The sequence below is a fragment of the Oryzias melastigma genome, linkage group LG3, assembly GCF_002922805.2.
Source record: "Oryzias melastigma strain HK-1 linkage group LG3, ASM292280v2, whole genome shotgun sequence".
Classification (NCBI taxonomy): Eukaryota; Metazoa; Chordata; class Actinopteri; order Beloniformes; family Adrianichthyidae; genus Oryzias; species Oryzias melastigma.
In genome coordinates this window covers 34,825,012-34,839,102 of record NC_050514.1, presented here as the reverse complement: position 1 = coordinate 34,839,102, position 14,091 = coordinate 34,825,012, and the positions used below count along the sequence as shown (strand labels likewise).

Here is a 14,091-nt window from a genome sequence, read left to right as displayed (position 1 = left end):
GTCTACTTTTTAGCACAAACAGCAAATATATATATTAAAAAATAGTATTTCTCAAAATTGGATTTTTCACGTTTTTATGTTTTACCTTTAGCAGAGGCCAAATTAGCAAAAATGCTAGCTCGTTGCCCAATTACTAGTTAAACAAATTAGCATAAAATTCCTCATTAAATTAAATCCATAGCCTGTAAAAACAATGGACTGAGCGAGCCATGAGGTCCCCCATTGGAAATGCATTACCTCCTCTCCTCGCGAAAGTAGGCCGCCGCTTTCACCGTCACTTCCTGATACAGATATCGTCATTTGCTAACAATCTTCAGTGATTGGTCTGAGTCATAGCCGAGTCATGGAATCTACAGGAAGTACTGTCGCCAATCAGGAGTGAGTTTGTTGCAACCGTCTGCCTCTTTCCACGCCTCGACCACGAGACCGCGGATGTAAACACCTTCAATAACGGCGGCTCGGGAGAATGGCTTTTTAGGTTTGGTTTTGATCACGTGGTCAGAAATCCTCCGGCTCTTTTCTAAATGACGTCGTTCGTGGTTAAGGTTAGGATTACGGTTATGGTTAGGATTACGGTTATGGTTAGGGTTAGAAAAGCAAATTGTTCGTTTGTGGGGCTGTCTGTGATGCTCATGCCTCCACCAGGGGACGTGTCAATCGTGGAAAACACATTTAACACGTTTAGGACCGCACGTATTATATGCACGCAAAAACCGGTTTTGGAGTATATTATACACGGTATTTCCCAAATCGTGGAATATGTACGCATTTTACTGAGACTGGGCTGATTGTACAAGTCATTGTTGAAGCCTTTGAGGAAGAACCATTCCTTGCTCTGTCCAGTATTTCTTATATACAGTCTATGATTAAATCAGCCAAAAATGTTAGCATGTTGCTAAAATAAAAGCTAAACTCTAAATTAGCCTAAAACAATTAATTAGAGGTTAAATTAGTCAAAAAAATGCTAGCTCGTTGCTCAATTACCAGCTGAACTCCTAAATGTTCTAAAATTCCTCAGTAAACTAAATTACTGAAAAAAGTCCACCTGGTTCTAAAATAGAAGCTAAATTTTAAATTATCCCCAAAAAAACTTTAGTAGAAAACAAATTAGCTGAAAACATCTGCAGTTGCTAAATTATTAGCTAATCCTCAAATTAGCATAAAACTCCTCAGTAAACTAAATTAGCCAAAAATGTTAGCATGTTGCTAAAATAATAACTTATCTCCAAAGTTTTGAAAATGACTATTTTATCGTTCTTCACCCAGAGAGCCACCATGGAGCGATAGAAGATCTGCAGGTTGCTGACCCCTGACCAGACGATCTGAGCATGTGCGGAGAAACCCAGACGCTGCAAAATCTGCCAGGAGGACAAGCCGTCCCGGTGATCCGGGCCGCCGTCAAGTCTGTGTTCTAAGACAAAAGCCGTCACTAGAATTCGGTCTCGGCGAACCCTTCAGACCACGCGGACCGACCCCTGACCCGGTTCTGTCGACGCCCAACGTCTTACCGCTCCACTGCGGCCCCTCCTCTCTCCGGGATGGGCGCCACGCTGCCGGTCCAGCCAGCTCTTATTGATTAGCATTCCCACCCAGCCCAGCATGGCCGTCGACCCGGACCGCTGCCGATCCAGGAGGAGACGAGCGTCCTGCTGCACCCACCTGGACGGTCAGGTGACCCGTCTGCACATCACCTGATGCAGAGCAGCTGGTCAGGATGAAGCACCTGAGCATAAGCTGCTAATCCTGACAGCAGATGGACTCTTAACCCCCCAGTGTTCGAACAACCAGCCGTCTGTAACGAGACTCACTGAAGAACCAGAACCAGAACGTCTGATCCAAAATAACCTTTAACCCCAGAGAGGAACCAACATCTCTGTAAAGGGACACTGAATCAATCACTGTCATTGGTTACATTTAAAAGGATTCACTTCCATCACATTTAATTTGGTGATTACAATGTTGATTTGATGAAAACAAAAAATGTTAAATGTAACAGATCTGTAAATATCCTCAGAGCAGAAGCGTCCGTCGACCGTTACGTGTCTGGTGTGAACTGGAGGTGGAGCGGATCCCGCGCTCGCCGCTTCACGTGAACCAGACCGTTCTCTCCTGCTGGCTTACAGCCCCTCCCACCCGAGCGACATCAGAGCTCTGAGTCCAGATCTGATCCAGATCCCAGACCAGGAAACAAAGACGTTCATGGATCGCAGCCGGGAGCTCGGCGTAAATTCTGCGACACGAATCAAACCTCCTGATTGTATAAAGAAATACTTATACTTATCCTCCATCATCACAATAATACCACAAGAACACGTTAAACACAGTTCTCATCAGAGCGGGTCTTTAAAACATGAAGAGTTTGATGCTCCAGGATGACATGAATGAAGCTACAAGGAGGAACAGAACCTTCAACAAGAGAAGACAAGAACTCATGAGGAGTCCAGACCAGTCCAAACTTCTCTCTGGTCCTGACAGCAAGAAACGAACACTAATCATGACCTGTGACTCAATAATCTAAATAATCTATTGAATTCTGACCTAATAATCGCTGTGAAAAGCCTCATTTAGGTTTTTAATAGACATCTGTGACACTGCTGCAGTAAAAGATCAAATTTAAAATACAAATGTCTTTATGAAGATGTTGAATTCTAACAGACGTCCAACCTTTACATCGTTATTTTAAATGTTAAATACAAATCTTCAATCTAAAAAAACAGAAGATGCGGTCCAGAGTAATTTAACATCTAAACCGTATTAACGAGTTTCTGACTTTTCTGACAAATCAGAAGAGAATGAAACATTCATGCGAGTCAACTGGACCTTTGAGTTTATATCTGAGAACACGACAACAGACATTTAAAAATGGATTCATGCAAAAAAATAAAAAATAATGCAGCAATTTATCTGTAATAAATGAAGAGCATTGAGGTGATAATTTGACACCCCTAAGAGAAAAAGAAGATTCTGCTGTAATAATGTAAACCAGATAAATATAAACATGTTTAGATGAAAGTCGGATCAACCGTCACACAACTCAAATTTAACTCATTTTGACACATTTTGATATTGATGTCATCTTCAAATTCAGACAATAAACATTCGCATATTTTGGAAAATGTTAACGCCCCTCCAAAAAAATGTTGTGCAGTCCCCACATTTCCACATGAACAGGAACAGACACACAGGCGTGTTCAGATTACCGTCATAAGGACTCAAAGATGCTGACATGTGAACACACTTGAGTGATATTAATGTTGACAACAGCGACACGTTTCATGCTGGAAATCACACACACATTCTTACTCAGCTATCCTTGTCAGGACTTTTTGCTGACATTCATTAAAAACTGTTGATTTAGAACATTTGAGTGACGAGGATGTGACGGGACTACACTGACATTCACCTCATTCTGGATGAAAACATGTGACCAGAACAGGAGCCGCCTGGTTCCCTCACCAGAAGATTTTCACGGTTGTGGCAGAAGGCCGCGACTCATTTGATGCGTCTTTGCCTGTCGCCGGTCGACATTGATTTCATCTGTGACCGCCGGCTGAATGTCCGGGATCGACCCGTCCCTGGTGCACCCGTCCTGACCAGGAATGACATCACCATCGTTTCTGCTCTCCATCAACCGACGACACCAGCAGCCGTCCACCCTCTCATTAGCACACTGACCGACATTAACGGACGGAGATACCTGAGAGGCTCCGCCCACACCTGCTGCAGAAGCAGCAGAGGAGTGAGAGCAGACGCTCAGAGACACTGACCTCACAGCGGCGAGCAACGCCAGCAGGAAGCTGCAAAAACGCATTGACAGGAACGGCAGGAGGAGACGGAAAACGTTCGGGAGAAACCAGCGGATCATCAGGGAGAGCAGAGGCTTCAGGCGCCGTCTGCTCGTTTCCAGGTCAGCGCCAGAAACCCGAGCTGCCGCTCCGCATCAGGTTACCGGGCCCGCCGCACGCCTGCTCGCCTCCCCGCATCCATCCCAGCCTCCACCCGTCCCCGCCAGCTCTCACCTCCCTCCCCGCGGCCTCCGCATCATCCCTGCATCCTCCTCGCCGTCGCAGCCTCGCAGTGACACGCAGCAGCAGGATGAGAGCCGCCCGCCGACCCCCTCCACACACACGGCTTTCAGCCCGTTTCCCTAGCAACAGCGCAGCAGCAGCATCCCTGCCGTGGCCCCGCCCCCTCCAAAAAGAGATAAATATTTCAGCCTGAACTGGAGCGAGGGGAGACGCCCCTCCCCCACCCAGCCTCTCAGAGCCGTGCTGGTTCTCATGACGTTGTGGGGACGTGTGTGTGTGTTACATCGTCTCAAACAGCAGCTTCAGCTTCAGGTTCGATGTTCTGCTCACAGCTCGGCTGACACGTATGACGTAAAAAACACGTTTTCCAGAAACGCGCTCGTCTATCAACCGACCACAGGACTCAGACCCTCGAGGTCGACGCCCACCTGCCTGTTCTGCTGCTGATCACCTGGATCAGGTGAGTTCAGATACACCTGAGTCAGCAGAGAGGAGTGCAGAACATTCAGATGGAAGATCCAAAGGGTTCACGTGAACATTTTAAGATTGTACTGGTAAATAAATAACAGTAAACAACAGTAAATAAAGAGTAAACAAAAGTAACAATGCAGCTACAGAAATGTAGAAACCAAACTGACCGTCAGATTAATCTGAAACCAGAAATAGATTCAAACCAAATGCATTCATGATGTTCTGCTAAAGTAGAAAAGAAGAAACAAAAACTTGAGATTTTATGAAAATATTAACAAAAATCAACAGAAAATCTGAAGAAAAAAAAACATTTCTGCCAAAATACTGAAAATAAATGACAGTAATAAAGCTGGTAAAGATCAGCTGATTCATGTTGGGGGGGTCGTCTCTTTCAGAATAAGAGTCTGATTTTCGTTCAGTAATCCTGAAACATTAACAGGTTCACTTCGACAGCTGCAGCTTTCACTTTCTGCAGAAAGATCCTTTCAAAATAAGAGTCTGCAGAACTCTGACCACATTTCCAGAACTTTGACGCTTTTTTCTGCTTCTGTCAAACATTTTCTCATCTGTTCAGAGCCGATCTAAGGGTGGTGGAAGGTTCCTTTAACGAGTTCACAGAACTTCTGTTTTTACTGTAATGCAGCTTCTTACCACACAGTGGCGCAGCGGAACACCCTGTGAAGTGAAGTTTTCAACAAAATGGAGCAAAAAGGGTCAAAAGTTTTTGATCTAAATTTCACGACCGCATCTTTGGTTACCATAGTAACAATACAGTCTAGTTTTATTGAAGGGGGTGTGGGGGGGGGGCACATTTAAAGTAAAAATTTCATTTTTGAACTGGGAGAAACAACATTTGATCATTAATATTCAGCAGGTTTTGTTTTCCTCTAAGTTTCAGTTTCTGCAGCACTAACATCCTGGTGGGAATAGAAGACTTAAACCCCGCCCCCCCCGTCTATCAAACACACGGCACCAGAACCATCAGCAGAATCGGACCACTGGAGCTTCAGGCTGACAGTGGAAATTCAAAGATCTTTGCAGTGAGAACCCAGAACGTCTCCTGGTTCCTCTGAACGTCTCAACTCCAGTTTATTTATGCGGCGTCTTAACGTGACGAGGATGACGAGGATGACGAGGATGACGAGGCGTCTTAACGTGACGAGGCGCCGTACGGTAAAACTGATGAAAACAGATTGAGAAATGATGGAGAAATGAGCTTTAAGACGTTTGTTTTCTTCAAACAAACAGAAGATCTCTGCAGAAAGCTCGGAGGGACACAGATCCAGGGATCCTCTGATCCTCAGATCCATGGATCCTCGGATCCAGAACATGGATGAGAACTCCGACTGGATATTGATTATAATTTCCAGTAACGTTTCGATTCACAAGAGTCTGAAGCGATTCAGATTTTTTTAGATTCTTTTGATTCTTCAATTTGTTGCAATTCTGAGTTTACACATTAATACACATTTGTTTATAAATACATAATTAATCTACTATATTTTTGAATATATTTATATTAATCTTTGAATAATAATCATATAAACTCAAACATGGAGACATGATTATTGATGTTTTTGTAGAACTCTTCACAATAAATGAACCTGATTCCTCGACATCGTTTGAGTCTTCCATTCATTCTAAGTGAGACATCCACAGACAGAGCTGGTAGCTCCTCCCACATACAACTAGCAAATTTCAGCGAGAGAGGGGCGGGGCACACGAATTTGTCACGAGGATCGCGGTCGGTGTGAAAGAACCGTTACATGGATTCTCTGAAGGAGAAGTTCTAACTAAAATGTTCAGATCATTAACATGTAAACATTGTTCTGCTTCTCCTGAGGACGTTTCAGTTTGACCACTAGGTGGTGATCACGCTAAAGCAGTGCAGCTTATTCCAGAAGAAGAAGAAAGTATGAGGAAAAAATGTCTTAGAACAGAAATGGTTACTTTAAAAATATTTCCTTTGAAGAGTTTGGAAAACTCAAATAAAAATGTTCATTTAGTCAGAATGTACGTTTAGGTCGACCCAGCGTTAGCATTAGCCGTCCAATGGGAGATCCCATTATACGTTAGCATTAAGGTAATAGACTTTAGCATTATGTGCTAAGTTGATATATTTTTTCTATGAATCGATTATTGATGTCTTAAGTTTAAATTGATTTATCGATTTTATTAATGATTTTATGATTAGATCTCCAGGAGAAACTGGTCCGGAGGCTCCAGGAACGGAGACGACGGAAACTCCTTCATACTGATCCGGTCTGGAGATTTCTGCTGGTTTTTAATCGTGTTTATAGATTTATGTTTTAATGATCAGAGGATTTATTCTGAAGGAAAAACTTCAGTTTGAGACTCAGAACTTGAATAAACTCTTAGCCAAACATCACTTAAACTCTTTTACTGGACTTTAAAATGTTTAAATCGGAACATTTTTTAACAAATAAATTATTCATTTTAATTATTTATTTTTCATCAGTTTCCTGTAACATTTGAGCATTTTTTCTCCAATATACAATGTCGCCTTTACTGACCAACTTCTACATTACTCCTGGTGATGTTTTATGATTTGTTAGTATTTATTGATACGTTTCTGGTATTTTTCATAGACATCTTGAATTTTGCCTAAACTTTTATTTCTTTTTATTTTCAGCCAAAACTTTACTGAAAATCTGAATCAAACAAAAACATTAAGAGTGATTTTGTAAATCTGAGTCTACAAATACAAACAGTAAAAGTAAACTGGAGTGTCTGTGCTCAGCAGTGACCCCTGCTGGTGAGTCGAAGGCACTAACGCACGTGTCAAAGTCGAGGCCCGGGGGCCGGTGTAGCAGATGTGCTCGGCCTGTCAGGTCGGGTCGGGGGCTGGCGCTTAGAAGACGTGTAAGATTGTGATTGGTCCGGACCATTAGACCACTGTCACGTGACACGGGGGATGACACACTTCCGCCATAACGATGCACGGATTCATCCCGAGTAAAAAACCGTGGAGGTCCGAACAAATACGTTAAGAATCACAAAAGGAGAACGAATATTTGCAATCAGCCGCAAAAACCTTGACAACGAAATAATCCGATCGAGATTAATCATCACGGGATAATGATCGTTATTTTAATAGAGAGAAATCAGGCTGGGAAACATGAAGTTTGAGCTAAAGTGGGTGCTAGCGAGTAGCATGCTAGCTTGTTGTTGGTCGCACATAAAAAAAAGTGGTTATTTGCACGTATTTCTTTCTAAATACATCCTGCCAATGTTGAACTGGTCACACGGACCGGATGAAGTCCCGCTAGAATATGCAGCTCTCACGTTCTGCTCCGTTACACAAACACTGAGGAGAGCAGACGTTAGTGAAGGAGCTGTCAATGCCAAAATAATAAATAATAGCCCGAGCAGATCTCAACACTTTTTCTTTTCTTTTTTAAAAAATAAACTTTATTGTAAACGTCAATTACAGTACAGAAAAACTGCAAATTAGCCAACTCGTTTGTTACAGTTGTGTGACGTCATCACTAGTCGCAGCCCCCGAGCCGTTCTGACAGGCCGAGCACATCTGATACCTACACCGGATAGAATTACCCGGGGGCCGGATCCGGCCCTCCAGGTAATTCTATCCGGCCCTCCAGATCATTTTATTTTATTGTTATTAATGACCCGATGTTATCTTGAGCTCATTTCTAACTTGTAGAATTTTGACAAAATATATTTTTATGGAGAGTAAAATATTAAAGGTTATTTAAGGTTTAAGTTGATTTATTCTGGAATAATATTCCTGACTTTTTATTATTCAGAATCATCTTAAAAAGTTACAGTTTTAAAAATTTGAATTCTACAAGCTTTTGGAATATTTTGACATTTATTAAGATTTTTTTGGCTGTTTTAGCTAATATGTTAGCTACATGCTAACTGTTTTGGCTAACCTAAGGTTTTTTAGGCTAATTTGGCATTTAGCTAATAGTTTTAGGTGGCCATCAGCTTAAGTGTTTTCAGCTTCAGCGGCCAAATCCATCTTCCAGCATCCACACTAGCATCATCACAGGTAATGTTATATATCTAGTTCATAATTATGTTAAAAGTTAAGGTTTTAAAGTTTTATAAATGTAGTTTTAAGTGTTCAATAAATGTTCAGGTCGGCCCGCGACCTCAGGCGTGTTTTGGATTTTGGGCTCTTGTGTGATTGAGCTTGACCCCCCCCCCCCCGCACTAATGAGACTTTCTGCGTTTTGATTTTTAACCCTTTAACACCTGGAGGATAATTCTTTATTATCCTCTTAACGGTTGAAAAGTTACATTAGATGAAAGAACATAAACTCTGGAGCTCAGGTGTTAATGGGTTAACCTGAAGCACCAAACCGGACCTGCGGTTCTGCACCAGCTGAGCTCAGTGATGAGGTTCTCTATCAGGTGGGGGTGTTGATGGGGGGGTCTAGCATCAGAACTTTCAGTTTGAGACGTTCCCGATCGTCCTCGTCTTCCTCACCTGGACTCTTGACCTGCAGGTGGGGTCGCTCCACGCACCAGCTGGCCCCCGCCCCCCTTCCCCTCGGCGCTCCTCATCCTCCAGGCGGCCGATCCGGCCCCCACCACCCTCCTCCTCCTCGCTCAGCCTCCTCAGAAGGTTGTGGAGCGTCAGCACGGCGAGGGTGCAGAGGACGTACATGACCCGACCCGCCGGCCCGACCCGGCCCGGCTCAGGCTCCTGGCCGCTGCAGATGCAGGCGAGGCTCCATCGAGGAGGGGGGGTCTGGATCAGGCTTGTGCTGCAGCTGCTCGTCCACTGAGCTTAAGCTCCGCCTCTGCCGCGGCTTTCAGCCTCACCTGTGTCACCTTTGTCCCGGTCCGGCCCGCCTCCTTCCACAGAACTGATAAACTCTCTGGACCTTGTCCCGTCCCGGTTGTCACGTCAACAGGTGTCCCTCTGTTAGGCAACAGGTAATTAGAGCTCCAGGCTGTAACTCAAGAACTCCAGCGGCGCCGCTGACGTGACGAACAGGAAGTCACGACCCAAACGGGTCCAGACGGAGGAGCTGCATCCCTGACGGTCTCTCCGGTGAACTCAGACCCTCAGAGGGTCAGAAGTTTGGGAAAACTCCCCAGAAGCAGAGATGTGCAGCAAAGCGTCCCTGCAGACCGCCGTCCAGACGATCTGCAGCTCGCCGCCGTGCGTGACAACAGATTAGACCGCACCTCCAGCAGAATGAGAGGAGAGAGAGTGGCCCCTCTCTGTGTGAGCCCCCCCCCCCCCAGGACCATCTGCTGGATAAACCGGCAGAGGTTACCGTGACGATGATGTAACCAGATGATGCGTTTCTGAGAATTCACCTTCTCTCTGTTGGACCAACAGAGGATCTGGTGCTTAAAGCACACCGTGCACGCCCCGTGCACAACCCGTGCACGACCTGTGCACGCCCCTCCCCAGCAGCAGTCTGGACCAAACCCCGGCTCCCTCCTGTTCGGACCCCAAAGAGAACCGGTTCTGTTTGGACTGAAAGGATTCTTTCTGGTCCAGCGACTCCTTTCAGGGTCCTAATGAGGGGGGGGGGGGGTCACGGCAAACTGTTTGGCTCAAAATTCATTTGCTAATGTTGATGACATGTAATCAACAACAGAACTGGGACAGGAGGCCAGAGCTGGGGCCGGTTTATCCTGAAATACTGATCCGGTACAGACGGTTCTGCTCCATCAAGTTCAGTCTCCAAACACGCCACAGTCCACGATGTGTTCCAGACGGAACGAGGATTTGGGGTTCTTCATCTTTATGAGTCAAAACAAACTGCAGTCAATGAAACCTCGACTCTAGAACATTGTTCAATGTCAACTTTAAAACTGAACAAACCGGATCAGCACCAGAATGATGAAATCTTCAAAATAAAGTGTCAGTGAAGGTTCTCATTTTCAAAGTAAAAGCAGGAGATTTTCATAGATTGAAACAAACGAGCCTGAAGTTCAGTTTAAGGAAATAAGTTTAAAAAAACGATTTTGTTTAAAATATAGTCGACAAACAATGACACTGGGATAACTGGCTTTGTGCTTTTTGTTGCCGTTCTTGTTTGAAAACTACGATGGAGCATTAGGGCCACCAAAAAAATATATATATCAAATACGACTTTTTCTCATAAATTTACGAGATTTAAAGTCGTAATTTTAAAAATATTTTTTTCTTTATAAAGTGGCCCTAATGCTCCGTCGTAGAAAATGAACAAATGCTAAAAAAAAAGAAAAATCAGCTGATCAATGATGCGAGGTCATGTGACTGTTAGTCTGGAGAAGTCGTACCGGAACACGTCTGCAAAATGTTCATCTAAAGTTTTGAGAGTTTTCAAGTTTTTAATCACTAAATAGTCCGTTTCTAAAACCTGTTTTTTGATGGAAACTCTGCTGTCAGATCAGATGAAGGATCGTGAGTGTTTTCTAGTTGTTCTATTTCTATAGAGACGTAGCTGTGTCTTCATGAACGATGTTCTGCTCATGGATCTACTGGATCTGGAGTCAGCAGAACTCTGAGGATGGAAACATTTTCAGGATTTGAGACGATGGTTCAGTTTGGTGCTGAAGTTAACCAGGAAGTAGACAGAAACACTTCAGATGTTGTTTGAATGAGAGATGTCACATGTAGATGTAGATCTGTGTGTTTGTTGGTTCTGATCTTCTGTTGTAAATAAAGACATAAATGATGGAGATGAAATCAGTATTTTCATTTTCTTCATCCAGTTACAAGACAAACAAAACTGTTCAGATTTTAGAAAGATCTGTTACGGATCCACATTTAATAACTCATCACCTCTGGGGTCTGTCCTTGGCCACGCCCCCTTTCAGCTCTTCAGCAGAGAAACCACAGAAACAATCGGAGCAGAACTTCCAGATTCTGGGTCACAGTAAAGACGAGTGAGCAGGTCCAGAGTTACCCCCCCACCCCCACACCAACAACAAACCCTCTCGGGGGGGCGGAGTCCTAACCTGACCTCGGGTCAACCTGGGCGTGCCTCCAATCAGACGAACGTCATCAGGTGTTTGTTTTCTGATGTTGATCAGCAACAAACTTTTATTCCGTTTACACATTAACCTCCTCAGACAGAATTACTCTTCATTTTATTACATCTTTAAACTGTTTAACGTTGAACCTCTGACTCTTATATAAAATGTCTCTTTATGACATTCATTTTTGGAATTCCACAGAAAGTTCTAAAGTTTCCTTCCGTTCTCTTCTGACATGACAAAATTTTCATTCTAAACATAAAATCCATGAAAAAATCTCAAGCTGGAAGATCTTTGGCTAACGGAGCATCAGGAGGATTTTAACTAACTTTTATTTAGTTGTGTTTGCTGTGATCACATGGAGACTGACGACTGAAGAGCGGTTTAATTGTTGGTAAATGAATCCTGAAAAGAGATTTTCTAATCCTACGACCTTCTCACGAGTGTTAGCAGGAGCTGGATCCAGACGGCTCTGGAGGAGCTGCTGCTCGTCTCCACGGTGAAGGAAGTGAGAACAGTTTAGGTCACAGAAGAATCAGCTTCAAATGAATGAGACGCATTTCCTCTGAAATGACCCGATTATCCTAGAAGGTCGTTGATGCTTCTCAGGATCCACGACGTTCATGCCGACATGAACCTCATCATCATCTTTGCAGTAAAGACACAGACTGATTCCAACAACACACTGAACAAAACCAGCAGGAGTCATCTGTGGACCCGTCTCCATGGCAACCATGTGTTTGTTAAGATGATGAAGGCAGATTCTCTCCTGACTCACAAACTACCAAAAAACTCTTCAGTATCTAATGCTCTGGCTTTTAAAAGCCACTTTTTTAAACAGCAAACATGACGTCAAAGATTTCACGATAAAAACCTAAAAAATTTAATGAAAAGTATTTATGAATCCATCATTCTGATAATGAAAACGTGGATGATCTATAAAGGATAAATGAAAACATTTCTTTCACATGAAAAATGGCTCAAACGCAATGCATTGTGGTCTATTTTCACTAATCTAGAGCACTGATGCTTGATGCTTTTCACAGAGAATTATGGGAAATTTCCAGGAAACTAGACTCTGTAAACGCAGATTTGGACCATGTGAGGAAACAAACAAAAAACTAAGATATATAACATTACCTGTGATCATGCTAGTGTGAATGCTGGAAGCTAAACTTGGCCACTGAAGATGCTGAAATTGATAGTTAAAACACTGAGGCTGACAGCCAGCTAACATACTAGCTAAATGCCAAACTAGCCCATAAAACTGGTAACATGTCTAATTTAGCCAAAACAGCTAGCATGTAGCTGAAACATTAGTAAATGCCAAAATGCCCACACAGCTAGCAGAATGATGCTATAACAACTCAAACTCCAAAGTAGCTCAGAAACCCCAGTAGACGCCAAAACACACAAAATATTAGCAACTAAAATATTTACATACAAGTTGAAATCAATCATCCTTCAAAAATGCATTAACGGGTAAATTGTCATGTTCTGCTGATATCTGGGGCCGCTGTAAGGAAACTTCATGGCTCAGGATCGTCATAGTCGGATCGTCTGAAAAATGTCTGTTTTGATGTCAAACTCTGAGACAGTAGCCGAGTTTAAGCAGAACAAATCCACCGAAGGGATTTATTCGGCTCATTCTGCTGGATCAAACTGACGCTCAGATCACCTTCATTTACATTCATGACTGAAAACTGACTCAAAGATGACATGTTCAGAGTTTGCTGAAGTTAGACAATCACAATTTTTTAATAATTATAAAAAAGGTTCAATAAATGAAACTTGAATGAAGCCTCCTGAGAGCAGAGCAGCAAAGGTCTCTTCTTCATCTCAACATTAAAACCAGCAGAACACAGAAAATGTCTCATTGACTGTCAGACGATTAAAGCTCAAAACGACGCCCCCTGCTGGTCCAGACTTACACCTACAAATCTGAGAAATGAATTTAACTTCAAAGATATTCTTTTCCTCTTCATCTCCCTGTAGAACAAAATGAAAAAACATTTACATGTCCTCCATTCTTCAATCACTTTTCCAAATCGGTTTAATCCTCTTGGGTTCAGAGGTTGCTGGAGCCTATCCCAGCCACATTGGGGGTGGAGTTCCCCCTAAAAAAATCCAGTTTCACCTTTTTAAACCTCAAAAAAACGTCAGAATCAAATTTTTAAATTATTGTTTCACACTGGGGCTGCACGGTGGCGCAAGTGGTTAGCGCTCTCGCCTCAGAGCGAGAAGGCCCCGGTTCGAATCCAGGCTGGGACCTTTCTGTGTGGAGTTTGCATGTTCTCCCCGTGCATGCGTGGGTTTTCACCGGGGACTCCGGCTTCCTCCCACCGTCCAAAAACATGCTTCATAGGTTCATTGGTGACTCTAAATTGCCCCTAGGTGTGAATGTGAGAGTGAATGGGTGTGATTGAGGCCCTGCGACGGACTGGCGACCTGTCCAGGGTGTACCCCGCCTTCGCCCATCAGTAGCCGGGATAGGCTCCAGCACCCCGCGACCCCGAACGGGAAGAAGCGGTCAAGAAGATGGATGGATGGATGTTTCACACTGTGTGAAGATGAAGAACACTGTGTGTGTGTGCGTGTGTGTGTGTGTGTGTGTGCGTGT

At 43.6% G+C, this 14,091-nt stretch overlaps 1 protein-coding gene across 6 annotated transcripts in view; it reads right to left on the bottom strand.

Annotated features, from left to right (window-relative positions):
• Positions 1-14,091, bottom strand: part of kifc3 (kinesin family member C3) — a 43,180-nt gene that overhangs the window by 18,404 nt on the left and 10,685 nt on the right. The window contains exon 1 of one of the 6 annotated variants that reach the window (XM_024296077.2): positions 8,977-9,283. The exons of 1 other annotated variant lie outside the window; for it this stretch is intronic. In XM_024296077.2, the coding sequence (XP_024151845.1) occupies positions 8,977-9,156 (180 nt within the window). In that variant the 5' untranslated portion in view covers positions 9,157-9,283. Of the gene's footprint in view, positions 1-3,767; positions 3,907-4,019; positions 4,153-8,976; positions 9,284-14,091 lie in introns of those variants that run through there. 4 more of the 6 variants (XM_024296079.2, XM_024296080.2, XM_024296081.2 and 1 more) reach the window with 4 other exon arrangements.